The sequence below is a fragment of the Hemitrygon akajei genome, chromosome 16, assembly GCF_048418815.1.
Source record: "Hemitrygon akajei chromosome 16, sHemAka1.3, whole genome shotgun sequence".
Classification (NCBI taxonomy): domain Eukaryota; kingdom Metazoa; phylum Chordata; class Chondrichthyes; order Myliobatiformes; family Dasyatidae; genus Hemitrygon; species Hemitrygon akajei.
Window position 1 is genome coordinate 72,199,968 of NC_133139.1, and position 14,454 is coordinate 72,214,421.

Below are 14,454 nucleotides of genomic sequence, written 5' to 3' on the forward strand. Positions count from 1 at the left end.
GGCCTTCTGAGCAATTCCAGTATTTTGCGTGTGTTGCCAAAACAGCCTTTGTTTTTTGGAGGAAAAGGAAGTTTGAAGGTCACAACTTCAAACTTAAAAAGGAAGTTCATGATCTGCCTAAAATCAATGATTCCTGTCCTCCCATGTACTTGGATTACCTGCAGTATGTATCTAGAAGAACAAAGGATGAACAAATAAATCTGGAAAAGAGATAAAGCTAACAACAGAGAGGACTATGGTGAGTGGTTGTTCTACTGGCTGAAGGAACGTGAACAGTGATACTCCCCAGGGATCAGTTTTGAAACCACTGCTTTGTTTTGATTAAATGGATTCGTGTACAAACTATAATTTCTGAAATTTCAGGTACTAAAAAATTTGGCAGTATTGCTTAATGTGAGAAAGGAAGAGATGGATTGCGACAAGTCATAGACAGGCTGCTGGAATGAGCACACTACCAAAATGAAGTTTGTGAGGAGAAATTTGACGTAATATTTGGTATTTTGGTAGGATGAATGAGAAGAGACAATATAGAATGAAGGATACTGTCTTAAAAGGACAAAAGGAACAGAAGATGCTCATGAGAGTGTGATTACACTAATCATTCAAATTGGCAGGAGGGACAAGAGACTGCCGATGCTAGAACATGGAGCAAAACACAAACCACTCCAGGAATTTTACATGTTGAGTAGCATCTGTAGAGGTGAAGGTTTGGTTGACATTTTGGGTCAAGACCCTGCATCAAGGTAGCAGGACATTGCTTTATCAATAAAGGGACTGAGTGATGGTTCGTTGTCCAGCATCAATGGGAATACTGTGTTCAGTATAAGAAATATATAAGGGTATTAAAGATGGTTCAGAAAAGATTTACAATTTTTTTTCTTGGAAAAAGCCTAAAATTACAAGGAAAAATTAAATAGAATTGTTTTCTTTGGAGGAGAGAATGCTGAGAGATTTGATAGAATGACAAAAACAATGGAGGGGTCTAGAGAGAGAGTAGGCAGTCGTGGGTTATTGTCTTTGGTAGAGGAGTTGAGGTGCAAAGGGAAGAGAATTTAGAGTGATGTGAAAAAATAATTTTTAGGCAGTATGCACTTGGCATATGGACTGCATGGTCTATAGAGGCAGGTTTCACTGTGGTCCTCAAGAGGAAAATGAATAAATGAATGCTGCAAAAACATTGCAAGGCTACTGAGAAAGGGCTGGTGGGAACCAGTGTGTTGCTCTATAGTGATCCAGAACATATGTGATGAACTGAATGGCCTTCTTGTGCTAAAACCATTTGATGACTCAATGACAAGGAAGAAAGCACAAGGGTCCAAAATCACTGTAACACAAATTGCGAAAAAAGTGAAACAGCTGAGCACACTTTTATGTTTCAGGAAGTAAGTTAAGCAAATGCTCAAAGCTTTTCTTCTGAGAAAAATACATGCTTTAGTCACTGTGAATTCATGAAATAGATGTTGCTCTAGTTATATTGTTTAAAGAACTTGTTCCTTTTAGATCTCAAAACCACGTAAATCCCTTCAGCTATCAGCCTTGGCCAGCTAGTGTGAAATAACCACAATATAAATCTTGCTTAATTGGACACCACCTTCAATTTGAGCTCAGCTATACTACAAGATTTAAACAGGTAAACAGTACTGCTGCTTTACACAAAGTGTAAGATACAGCCTTTTCTTACCTTTCCATACTCTTCTGTAGCAGAGGTTGTGGGAGGCTGAGCATGTGCCGAGGGCGTGAAGGGGGTGGGTGGTGTTGTGGTGAGGTTTCTGATGAAGATGAGCGGCTGCCTGCATCATTTGCTAATGGAAGCTGAAGAGCTGAAAACAAGGAAATGCTACTATTACATTGAACACCAACATATTTCCATCACAAACCCTGCTAACATTTAAACCCCAACCACTTAGTCACCTCCAAGTTCCTATCTGGCTAGTTGGTAAATCTAAGCACCAAACAGTCCACACAAATATTAGAAGCCAAGAGTCAGAACCAACAGAACACAGAGCAAAAGTCCGCAAATTGAGCTATTTTGCAATCAAGGCACACTCTCAAAGGAGGGAAAAGAGTGGAGAAACAGAACAGTAAAGTAGTGATTTCTCACAACCAAAGAAATTGGAAGCAGCAGCCTTTATTCACTCTCACCTGTCTCCCAAAAATTCATTACAAAGACGCATTGCCAGATTCTCAAGCTAAGCTTCTTTTCACCCAAGGACAATAAAGGGGGATTGACCAAGCTGTAGTTAAAGAGTCTGGAGTGCAACTACAATTTCAAAGTTCTATGACAATCATAGTTTTAAATTCATAAGATTTATACAGCAAAGAAACTGGTCCTGCAGCTCAACACATTTATGCCAACTAAGGTGCCTAGCTGAGCCAGTCCCACTTCCCTACACTTGTCCCATATCCCACTGTTTGGGAATTAACAGCATTTTGTGGACAGCTTTGTGGTCCTAGGCTAACTCTTGCCTTTACCCACTACCTATAACTTTGACAATAGCTGCTTAACTATACATTTCAAAATGTGACCATCCACATTTCTATGATCAAATGTACGTTTCCAGTCCTAACTACCCTCCCACCCCCTCCACATCTAGCGTAGCGTGAACCCACATCTAGCGTAGCCTGAACCCCAGCTGAGATGAGGCCTGTTCTCTGCCACATGTATTTTTGTCAACAGTTCAGCACACTGGGTAGAAGAGGAAAATTTTAACTAAAATCTCGACTAATACACTGAGGAATGTGTTAAACAGACATCTCCAATGGTGTAATTTTAACAATAGGACATGTGTGAATTTACTGGTAAACACTGATTGGGTAAGTAATAGACTGAAGAATCCATGCTGTGGAATTTAAAGAATTGTATAAAGAATTACAAAGTTGGTCCTCAGCTTGTCTCAGTCCATCCAGTAGTGTCAAATAACTGTTAAACATTTTAAGAATTGAGCTAGATGGGGAGGATGAGAATATTATTACTTATTATTTCTTCTAGTCAAGAAGAAAAGGTTCAGAGAGCTAGGTAATGTTAGAGATCTAGAAGATTATAGGGCTAATAAGAAGGAACTAAGAAGGAAATTAGGAGAGCAAGAAGGGGCCATAAGAAGGCAGGATTAATGAAAACCCCAAGGCATTCTACAAGTATGTGAAGAGCAAGAGGATAAGACGTGAAAGAATAGGACCTATCAAGTGTGACAGTGGGAAAGTGTGTGTGGAACCAGAGGAAATAGCAGAGGTGCTTAATGAATACTTTACTTCAGTATTCACTATGAAAAAGGATCTTGGTGACTGTAGTGATGCCTTTCAGCAGACTGAAAAGCTTGAGCACGTAGATATTAAGAAAGAGGATGTGCTGGAGCTTTTGGAAAGCATCAAGTTGGATAAGTCGCCGGGACCGGATGAGATGTACCCCAGGCTACTGTGGGAGGTGAGGGAGGAGATGCCGAGCCTCTGGTGATGATCTTTGCATCATCAATGGGGACAGGAGAGGTTCCAGAGGATTGGAGGGTTGCAAATGCTGTTCCTTTCTTCAAGAAAGGCAGTAGAGAAGCCCAGGAAATTATAGACCAGTGAGTCTTACCTCAGTGGTTGGTAAGCTGATAGAGAAGATCCTGAGAGGCAGGATTTATGAACATTTGGAGAGGTATAATATGATTAGGAGTACACAGCATGGCTTTGTCAAGGGCGGGTCATACCTTACAAACCTGATTGAATTCTTTGAGGATGTGACTAAACACATTGATGAAGGAAGAGCAGTAGATGTAGTGTATATGGATTTCAGCAAGGCATTTGATAACGTACCCCATGCAAGGCTTATTGAGAAAGTAAAGAGGCATGGGATCCAAGAGAACATTGCTTTGTGGATACAGAACTGGCTTGCCCACAGAAGGCAAAGAATGGTTATAGATGGGTCATGTTCTGCATGGAGGTTGGTCACCAATGGGGTGCCTCAGGGATCTGTTCTGGGACCTTTACTCTTCATGATTTTTATAAATGACCTGGATGAGGAAGTGGAGGGATGGGTTAGTAAGTTTGCTGATGACACAACTGTTGGAGGTGTTGTGGATAGTGTGGAGGGCTGTCAGAGGTTACAGCGGGACATTGATAGGATGCAAAACTGGGCTGAGAAGTGGCAGATGAAGTTCAATCCAGGTAAGTGTGAAGTGGTTCATTTTGGTAGGTCAAATATGATGGCAGAATATAGTATTAATGGTAAGACTCTTGGCAGTGTGGAGGATCAGAGGGATCTTGGGGTCCGAGTCTATAGGATGCTCAAAGCAGCTGCGCAGGTTGACGCTGTGGTTAAAAAGACGTATGGTATACTGGCCTTCATCAATCGTGGAATTGAGTTAAGGAGCCGAGAGGTAATGTTGCAGTTATATTGGACCCTGGTCAGACCCCACTTGGAGTACTGTGCTCAGTTCTGGTCACCTCACTACAAGAAGGATGTGGAAGCCATAGAAAGGGTGCACAAGAGATTTACAAGGATGTTGCCTGGATTGGGGAGCATGCCTTATGAGAATAGGTTGAGTGAACCCGGCCTTTTCTCCTTGGAGCGACAGAGGATGAGAGGTGACCTGATAGAGGTGAACGATGATGAGAGGCATTGATTGTGTGGATAGTCAGAGGCTTTTTCCCAGGGCTGAAATGGCTGCCACAAGAGTATTGTGCTGTAGGTTTTCTATGTTTCTAATAGAGTGCTGAGCTATGAATTCCATCTTAAGTGTGTATCAAAACAAAGTTAAGTTTCTGCCAATCTATAAAATAGCTGCAAAGTGGAGTTTAAAATGAGAGACAGCATAAAAGAAAGTGCAAAATTGAGACTATTAGGATTCTAAGGAAAGTGAAGGAAATACCAATCCAAAAGCTGTGGATCCTAAATGTTGTGGACCCCAAGAAAGAAACTTTGTAGAATACCTACAAGATGGCTTTCCAGAGCAGCTTGTGGTTGAGCCCACTAAGGAAAAGAAAATTTTGGATTGGGAGCTGTGTAATGAACCAGAATTGATTAAGGAGCTAAAGGTAAAGGTAAAAGGAAGCCTTAAGGAGGCAGTGATCATAACATTATAAAATTCACCTTGCATTTTAAGACAGAGAAGATAAAAAGTCAGATGTATCAGTATTACAATGGAGTAAAAGGAATTACAGAGGCATGAGAGAGGAGTTTGCCAAAATTGATTGAAAGGAGACATTAGCAAGGATGATGACAGAACAGCAATGGTTGAAGTTTCTAAGGGCAATTGATGAGACGCAAAATATATACGTACATCATATTGCTCTATGACTCTCAATAAAGATGATGAAGTATTCAAAAGGGAGAATGAGACAACCATGTCTGACAAGGGAAGTCAAAGACAGTATAAAAAGAAAAGAGAGGGCATATGATATAGAAAAAACTAATGGGAAGTTAGAGGTTTGGACAGTTAAAAAAAAAAACAGAAGGCACATAAAAAAGGCATAAGGAGAGAAAAAATGAAATATGAAGGAAGGTTAGCCAATAAAATACCATAAGTTTTTTCCCAGATATATAAAGAGTAAAAGCAAGGTGACAGTGGATATTGGACCATTGCAAAAATGATGCTGGAGAGGTAGTAATGAGGGGGTAGGTAAAGAAATGGCTGGCCAACTCAATAAGTATTGCGTTATCAGTCTTCATTGTAGATGACACTGGCAGTATGCCAGAAATTCAAGTGTCAGGGTCAGAAATGAGTGAGGCTGCTAATACTACAGAGTAGATACCTGGGAAGCTGAAAGGTCTGAAAGTGGATAAGTCACCTGGACCAGATGGACTACACAACAAGACTCTGAAAGAAGTAGCTGAAGAGATTGTGGAGGCATTAGTAATGATCTTTCAAGGATCACTAGATTCTGGAATGGTTCTGGAAAATTGGAAAATTGTGAATGTCAATCCACTCTATAAGAAGGGAGTGAGGCTGAGGAGAGGAACTTATTGGCCAGTCAGTCTGACTTCAGTGGTTGGGAAATATTGGAGCCCATTATTAAGGCAAAGGTTTTAGGGTCCTCAGGGTAAAATAGGCCTAAAATCAACATTGTTTCCTTAAGGGGAAATCTTGCTTGACAAATCTGTAGGAGTTCTTTGAGGAAATAACAGGCAGGATAGACAAAGATACTACACAAAGCTGCTTAACAAGAACCAATGGTATTACATGAAAGATACTATCATGGATAAGATTGGCTGACAGGCGGGAAGCAAAGAGTGGGAATAAAGGGGGCCTTTTCTGGTTGGTTGTCTAGTGGTGCTGTGCAGGGATTGGTGTTGGGAGCGTTTCTTTTCATTCCGTATGTCACTGACTTGGAGAACAGAATTGATGCCTTTTTGGCCAAGATTTCAGATCATACAAAGACAGGTGGAGGGGCAGGTAGTGTTGAGGAAGCAGGGAGGCTGCAGGGTGAGAGAACAAAGAAATGGCAGATGGAATACCTCGTTTCCTATAATGGGTGAATGTAGGACCTGAGGGCTCAGCTTCAGAATAGAGGAACGTCCATTTAGAACAGAGATGAGGAGGAATTCCTTTAGCCAGTGAGTAGTGAATCTATGAAATTCATTGCCACAGCTGTGGAGACCACATCATTGAGTATATCTAAAGTGGATGTTGATAGGTTCCTGATTAGTCAGGGAGTCAAAGGTTATGGGGAGAAGGTAGGAGAATGGGATTGAGAGGGATAATAAATCAGCCATGATGGAATAGCGGAGCAGACAGCAAGCATGTTAAAAAACTGTATGGAATTTCAGGGCTGATTGCAAATTAGAACATTTATTTTCTTTTAATAATTGGACCTATAAGAAACCCAGAAGGAAAATAGAAATAATATAGATTACAATATGGCATTGCAGGTTGCATGACTCTCTGCTGATTGTGAGACTTTCTCAGTAGTGAGGATGTTAAAAGTGAAAACACATTCAGTTGCCTCCAATGTGAACCTCCGCAGTTCAGAGGTATTAATATATGACCCGATGTTTCAGACCTGATAGTGAAGGACAAAAAAGAGTGCAGCAGTTGTACTACTGATGACGGAGAATGTCACAGCTGCACTTAGACAGGGCATCATAGAAATACCATAATGGGGTTATACTACAGCTCTCGATAACAAGTAGGATATAGAGGAACAAATATGCAGGCAGATTGTGGAAGGATCTTACAGGACAGTTGTAGTGGATGACTTTGGTTTCTCCAATATTGACTGGAACTTTTTGCATGCAAAAGGCTTAGGCAGGGCAGAATTTCTTCAGTGCATTCAAGACGGTTTCTTGAATAAAGGAGGAATTGCATCAGACCTTGTTTTCTTTGCACTGGAAACCTAGCCAAGTGATCGGAATGGAAAAGCATTTTGAAAACAATGATCATAATTCAAGGTTAACACCGAAGCTCAGGGAAAATGCTACACTGGGTCAGGGTAAGTTTCAACAGTACTGGAACTATGAAATCACAGCGATTACAGTGACTTGCTAAAGAAAGGGTAGGACTGACAGCTTAATATTTCAGGATTCGGATGTTTCAGATGTAATAGAGAAGGATGAATATCACAGCTGCACTTAGATATGAGGTAGGGAGAGTAGATTAGGAGCAGTTGTTACTGGGCAAGTCCACTTCTTACATGTGGGAGTAGCTTAAATGCCAGCTGGTCAGAATCCAGGATCAATTTGCTCCTGTGAGGGGAAAAAAGATGAGGATGGCATAGTTTGGGAACTTTGAGTGATGAGAGATACTATAAATTTAGTCAAAAAGGAAAAGGCAGTATATGTAAGGTTTAGGAAGCTGAAATTGGATACATCAGGAAGGTTAAAAAGGATCATGAAATCATCTTGGGGAGTAGAATTAAAGAAAGTGTAAGGCTTTTGATACATTCATTAAAAACAAAAGGATCACTAGGGAGAGGGTAGGACCACTCAAAGATAAAGGAGGAAATTACATATTCCTGAATCTGAATGGGCGTGGGTGAGGTCCTTAACCCTGATGAAGGTGGCAGAGTTCGTCATCAAAACGTCAGTTATAATCGATACCTATTCATTATTCATACATAATCTGAATAGTAAATATGCAGATGATACTAAAAATTTGCAGAGTTGTGGATAGTGAGGAAAGTTGTCAAACGATACACCAGCAGAGCAGTTGGAAATGTGGGCAGAGAAATGACAAGTATGAGGTGTTGCATGTGGGAGTACAAACCAAAACTTACACGGTGAATGAAAAGGCTCTGAGGTGTGTGGTAGAACAAACGGACCTGAAATTAATTCCTTCAGGAATATAATTCTTTCAAAGTGGCATCACAGTTAGACAAGGTTATGAAGAGAGCTTTGGGCACATTGGACTTCATAAATCAGAGAAATGAATGCATAATTCAGGATGTTATGTTGAAGTTTTGTAAGCTGTTGTTGAGGCCAAATTTGGAGTATAGTGTGCAGTTCTGGTCACTTACTGACAGAAAAGATATCAAACATCAGAACCAGAAAAAATGCTGCTGGGACCTGAGGATCTGAGTTATAGGGAAAGGCTGAGTAAGGTAGGAGCTTATTCCTTCAAGCACAGGAGAATGAGGGGAGTTCTTAAAGAGGTATACAAAATTATGAGGGGCATAGATAGGATGAATCCATATTTTTTTCCCTCTCAGGTTGGGTGGGACTAGAACTAGAAGTTACAGATTTATGGTGAAAGGTGAAATATTTAAAGGGAATATCAGGGAGAACTGCCAGTGGAAGTGATAGATGCAGGTTTAATTGTAATATTTAAGAGAAGTCTGGACGAGCAGAGTATGGAGGGCTACCTAGGGACTAAGCAGAAGACCATGCCAGCATAAACTAGAAGGGCTGGAGGGCTTGCTTCGGTGCTGTCTGTAGTGCTCTATGACTCTAAAAGTTCACAGCTCCTAGAAAGACAACTATTCGCAACTCAAGTAGATAGGATGTTAAAGAAAGCATAGGCATGCTCCTCTTCATCAGTTGGGGTAAAAAGTCACAAAGTCATGTTGCAGGTATATAAACCTTTGATTAGACCACATTTAGAGTCTAGTGTGTAGCACTGCTTGCTGCATTACAGGAAGGATATGGAGGCTTTGGAGGGTGTGAAGGAGGGGTTCAGCATGGTTGCCTGAATTAGAGAGTATTAGCTGTAAGGAGGGGTCAGACAAACACAGATTGGTTTCTCTGGATCAAAGGCTGAAGGACAACTTGATCCAATATATTAAATTTTGAGAAGCATTGCTTTGATAGTCATTTTTCTAGCGTGGATACTAGAAGGCAAAACTTTAAGGTAGAAGGTGGAAAGTATAAATAAGTTTTCTGTAGCAAGTTTTTCCTTACACAGAGTGTTAGGTACTGGAATGCACTGCCAAGGGGGGTGGTGGAAAAATACTTTAGTCCCAGGGTTCCAAACCTTTTCTTTGCCATGGACCCTTACCATTAACCAAGGGGTTGGCGGACCTCAGGTTGAAACCCCTGCTCTAAGCATTTAAACAGGCACATGAGCACGCAGGGAATGGAGAGATACAAACCATGTGCAGGCAGCTGTGCAGTTTACATAGACATCACTGTCATTGTGTGCTGTAGGGACTTTTTCTGTGCAATACTGTTCTATGTTCTTAATATAGTATTAGTGACATTTCTAAAAGAATAACAGGGAAAGAGTATTCACATTTTGCTTCAGGTATTATTAAACATACCAGTGATGTGACTGAGAGCCGGAGAGTCACAAAGGGCTCAGTGGGGGGCGCATGGGGATGATTGTAAAAATCAAAAAAAATTAAGGTCAAAGCAAAGGAAGTAATTGATAGGAGAAAAAGAGGGTGAAAGTGTTTGCTCGAAAGGCAAAAAGAAGAAATGGTTCCACGGGGCAGAGGCGTTAAAGAGAAAGAGAAGTGCAATTCAATTCAATTCAAAAGAGAGGGAGAGAGAGCACGCATATCAGAGAACAGATGTCTTTTTACTAAGTTTCCAAAAGCCCACATATTTTTTGCCTCTCCTTTCTCTCGGATAGTTAGTCTTCAAACCATTTTCTTTCTCTCTAACCCCTTCCCAGCTCAGCAATCTCTTAGTGTGGACTAATCTATAATGTAACCTCTATGTCTAGACCAAGCTCACCCAGCAATGCGTCCATAAGTTCCAAATCCTATCAGCCACAACTGCCAAAGCTCGTCAACAATATCAGCATTTCTACCAGATAAACAGAATTTAAGAGAGCACAGAGTAGCGAGGAAGAGTGAAAGAAAGCCCATGCCATAAATTACTTAAATATTGTGGCATTTGCAGCATCCACAACTAATAACAACAATGTAAAATATTAAACTCCATAAAATGATTTGATTATTTTCTGCATCCATAAGCCATTCTCTGCAAGGGCCTCATTGCTCAGTCCCTGTCCCCAAAGGAATGGGGAAGGGGAGGGGTCACAAAGTGCCCACGACAGCAGCAGTTTTCCAAACTCTTCAATTTTTTTGTGCAATTTTACAGATAACCATAAACATAATGCTTGGAATGGGGGTGACCATAGCAGTGGGGGAAATTATATCATGGTCTTGCAGGTTTACATAACTTTACAATATACACACATACAAACCAGGATAAGTCTTCAACATCCTCAAATGTAAAAGCTGAAAAGAAAATTGTTTTCAATGTGAATAAAACTGGACAAATTTATGATTTGTTTTCTATTTTCTAGTGCTTGTGAAAATGGCTAAGAACTACATTGTAAAATTAGCAGAATTTCTTATGTTTTGGAAGGGGCTCAGAAAGAGTTTCATAATCTAAAGTGATGGTAGCTGACCGGGAGATGGTGCAAGATTTTCATGGAATATTATTGAAGGAAGACCTTGCCGCTACAGTACACCATTCCCTTCACAAACTCAGAAAATCCTAAAGTATTTCATAGCCAATTAAGTATTTTTAAGAAATAGATGTTGACCCGGTCACCAAAGTGAACACCCCTGCTCTTCTTCCAATAGTGACACAGGGTGGTTTATCTTCAGTTTATGAAGCAGATAAGGTGACAGCTCAATCTTTCAATTGAAAAGAGGTATTACAGCATTCACATAATACTGCAACGGAGTTTCAATCCAGATTTATTTTTGCTCATACCTATGCAACTGGATTTGAACCCACAAACTTGTGGCTCAATGGAAAGATGCTAGCAGCTTAATCATGGTTCATGACACTACATAAGATTCATCGAAATATTGACAGTTTTTCATTGAGGATGGGCAAGACTATAATTAATGTGTGATACATAAATATTAAAGTGGCTAATTTTGACAAATTAAATATTTGGGAGTAAATAAAAATAAGTCAAGGCAAAAAAGGTTGATAAAGAGAGCCACGCCACTGATGGATAATTTCCACAGCCATCCCTCAGATATAGCACCTAGAAAATAGAATATTCATTCATAAATTTGGACACATAAACATTTATTTGCATTGTGAAGACAAAAGTTTAACAGTGCCATTCTATCTCTGTCATGCTATAGGATAAATTCCAAGACTGCATGCTGTGGTCATGCACAAAAGCAGCCATTTCAATAAGAACTACAAGTAACATGCATCAGCCAGAGATTGGTCTCCCAGTGTCTGCTTTAAGTGGTGAGTAAAAAAATACTGTGAGAGAAATGAGTAAAGGTTCGTAAACTAGAAGGCAAAATGTTACTACAGCAAAAGAGACAAAAGCAATCAATGAAAGGGAGGAATGGAACAATGAAAAACAAAAGAGATGGCATAAATGGATAGGTATGAAATAGATGAAAAAAGAAGTGGAAGAAAAAATGTTCAGAAAGCTGCAAGGAGGAAGAATTTCAAGAGCATGGAAAGCACAACAACATGGAGACTAGAAATATAGACCAGCAGATGGCAAAGGGAGGAGAGAAAGTTAAGTAGGTGCGTATGATAAATAAGAGATTTGGTACCTGCTCGTTGGGATGGGGCAGGAGCAGGGCTTAGAGTGATCACTATAACTGGATCAGGAAAAGGAAAAGCGGATAAATCATAATGTATCAAAACTCTGGCATAAACACAAAACTATTATTAACGGGTAAATTAAATTCATACAGCAATGAATTCAACAAAGAAACACAAGAACTGAGTGACGGCAGAAGGTAATGGGGTGGATTCACAGCATCGAAGTCCCTGAACCAGACAGGACTGAACTTCATAGTAGGACTCTAGTACAATGTTGACAGCCAGATGTAGGGAGATCAGGTCCCAATAACATTTCACAGATGAACAACATGCTCAACCCAATATACTTGTGGTCTCAAATTGTGACACTGTATCTTGCCCACTATGCTCAGATTTGGAAAAGCAATCCCATAACTACTGATCAATTGTGTTTAACTATAGAATCAGGCATCTTAAATACATTACGCTATTCTTACTTAATTAACCTAATAATTTCTCTTCATTTCTATGAGGCACAAGACTCATCCATTTTTTCATTTATTGTACAGCTTTAGAACTTAGAACTATTCAAAGATAAATACTGGGATTAATTTTAAAACTCTTTACTTATTTGAATACAAATAGACACTTTTACATAGATTGCCCCTTAATGTTCTCTATTTGCATGTTTTTAAATACACACCAATCTTTGTGGTTTAAGAATTTACTTCCAGAATTGGTTGTGAATAAATAAATTATGGCTTAGAAACTGAAGAGCTAATTGCAACATTTTCAGCTGCATCATTCAGTTTCAGTTCAAAATTCCTCAGCAAAAATCATAGACTTGCAATGAATTCCACCATAAATTTCCTTCCACAAGAAAGGGAAAGCCTGCCCACTTGTTGACTTCCAATAATAAATGATAAAGGCCCAGATGCCACTTCAATAACCTTAATCTACACACAATTAGCCTGTAAAATGTAAGGGTCAATCACCCACAATTCTGACAGGACTGATAGATTAGATGCAGGAAGGATGTTCCTGATGGCTGTGGAGCATAGGACCAAGTGACACAGACTGAGTGTGCCATTCTGGACTGAAATCTTTTCTCTCTGACAATGGTGAACCACAGTAATTCTTTACCACAGAAAGCAGTCATAGCAAAATCATCAGACATTCAAGGTGGAGTTCACTATTTTCCTGGAAGGTTCAAGAGTTATGGGAAGAGAGGATTGATCAGCAACCACCTTACAAAAACCTGCTGCCCCTATTTTTTTTACTTTTAGAAGCACTGTAGAACACAGCTATAAAGGCCTTTTCCACCTCAACTTAAAGGGAACCTAGTTGAGCAGATGCAGGCTGTGGAGTCTCCAGCTTGCAACCACTCCAAGTAAGTGCAATACCTTTCACAGGAGTATGCATACAAATTAGTTACATTGCCTGCAGAACTATAACAAGTCATCTGGCCCCACTGGTCCATTGTGTTTATGTTCCACTTGAATCACTTTGAAGCTCTTCATCAAATTCTTTTACATTCTTTCATCCTTTTCTCTCTTATGAACTTATCCTTCTCTCCCTTAAATGCTTCTGTGTTTCTTTCTTCAAAAGTCAACATATGAAAAAAACTCCATGATCTCTTTCTCCAAATGAAGCAGTTTCTTCTAAAGTTCCAAGGGGATTGACTATTGACTATCTCAACATAGTCAGGTCTAATCTGTTTCCTCCATAAATGGAAACATTTTTTAAGAACCATGAAATGAAACTGTTATTTTTTTTTAATGCTTTAATTGGGGCACCAAGTCTTTTCCCAGTTGAAAAACAGAATGCTGTACTGCGTGTAATAAAGAAAGCTTCCATACCTAGGCGAGAAAAAAAAGCCTCTCCCAAAAGAATACCTCTGCTGTTTCCTGACATACTCATGGCACTCATTCAAGGCACAATGCTGACCATGATAAAATCATTACTTCTGGTCAAGATGGCACTGAGCTGCAGTTTCCATCAAGTTCGTGACTCAGATTTAGTTTTGTTTTTAAGTTCGCAGGTATGATTTTGGAGACAGAGAGTGGATATCAGGGATCAGGTTGGGATTTTAGGGCAGGGATGTGGCAGTTAGTAGTTAGATTTCAGTTTAGGGACAGGGCTGTGGAGGAGTTAGGATCAGGCCAGAGTCTAGATCTGTGTTCTGCGCTCAGCATTTGAACGTGGACATATGATGAGGACATCCAGAGCCTAGGTCTTCACTACATCCTTAAAGGCCAGTGACATGGACATGGGTTGAATGATATCCCGAGACTATGCTGCTACTTTGCATTCCATCCTCGAAGGCCAGCGTTGTGGACATGGGACAGATGACATCAGGAGTCTAGGCCGGTACTCTGCACTCCATTCTCGATGGCCAGCGTTGTGGACGTGGGTCAAATTGATATCCGGAGTCCAGGCCTTTGCTCTGACCTCAAAGGCTAGCAATATGAGCATACCTCAAATGATATTCAGAGTCCAAGCTGCTACTCTGTATTCAGGAAGGACATCAGGAATCCAGGCCTCCACTCTGCGCTCAAAGATTAGTACTTGGCATGTGACAA

General features: G+C 40.2%; 1 protein-coding gene across 2 annotated transcripts in view; it reads right to left on the reverse strand.

Annotated features, from left to right (window-relative positions):
- The window catches only part of map2k7 (mitogen-activated protein kinase kinase 7), a 107,656-nt gene that overhangs the window by 55,082 nt on the left and 38,120 nt on the right, over positions 1–14,454 (reverse strand). Inside the window, exons 2-3 of one of the 2 annotated variants that reach the window (XM_073069155.1) lie at positions 11,902–11,949; positions 1,682–1,820 (exon numbers count right to left, since the gene is read on the reverse strand). In XM_073069155.1, coding sequence (XP_072925256.1) covers positions 1,682–1,820; positions 11,902–11,949 — 187 coding nt within the window. The remainder of the gene's footprint in view (positions 1–1,681; positions 1,821–11,901; positions 11,950–14,454) is intronic. The other variant, XM_073069156.1, reaches the window with a different exon arrangement.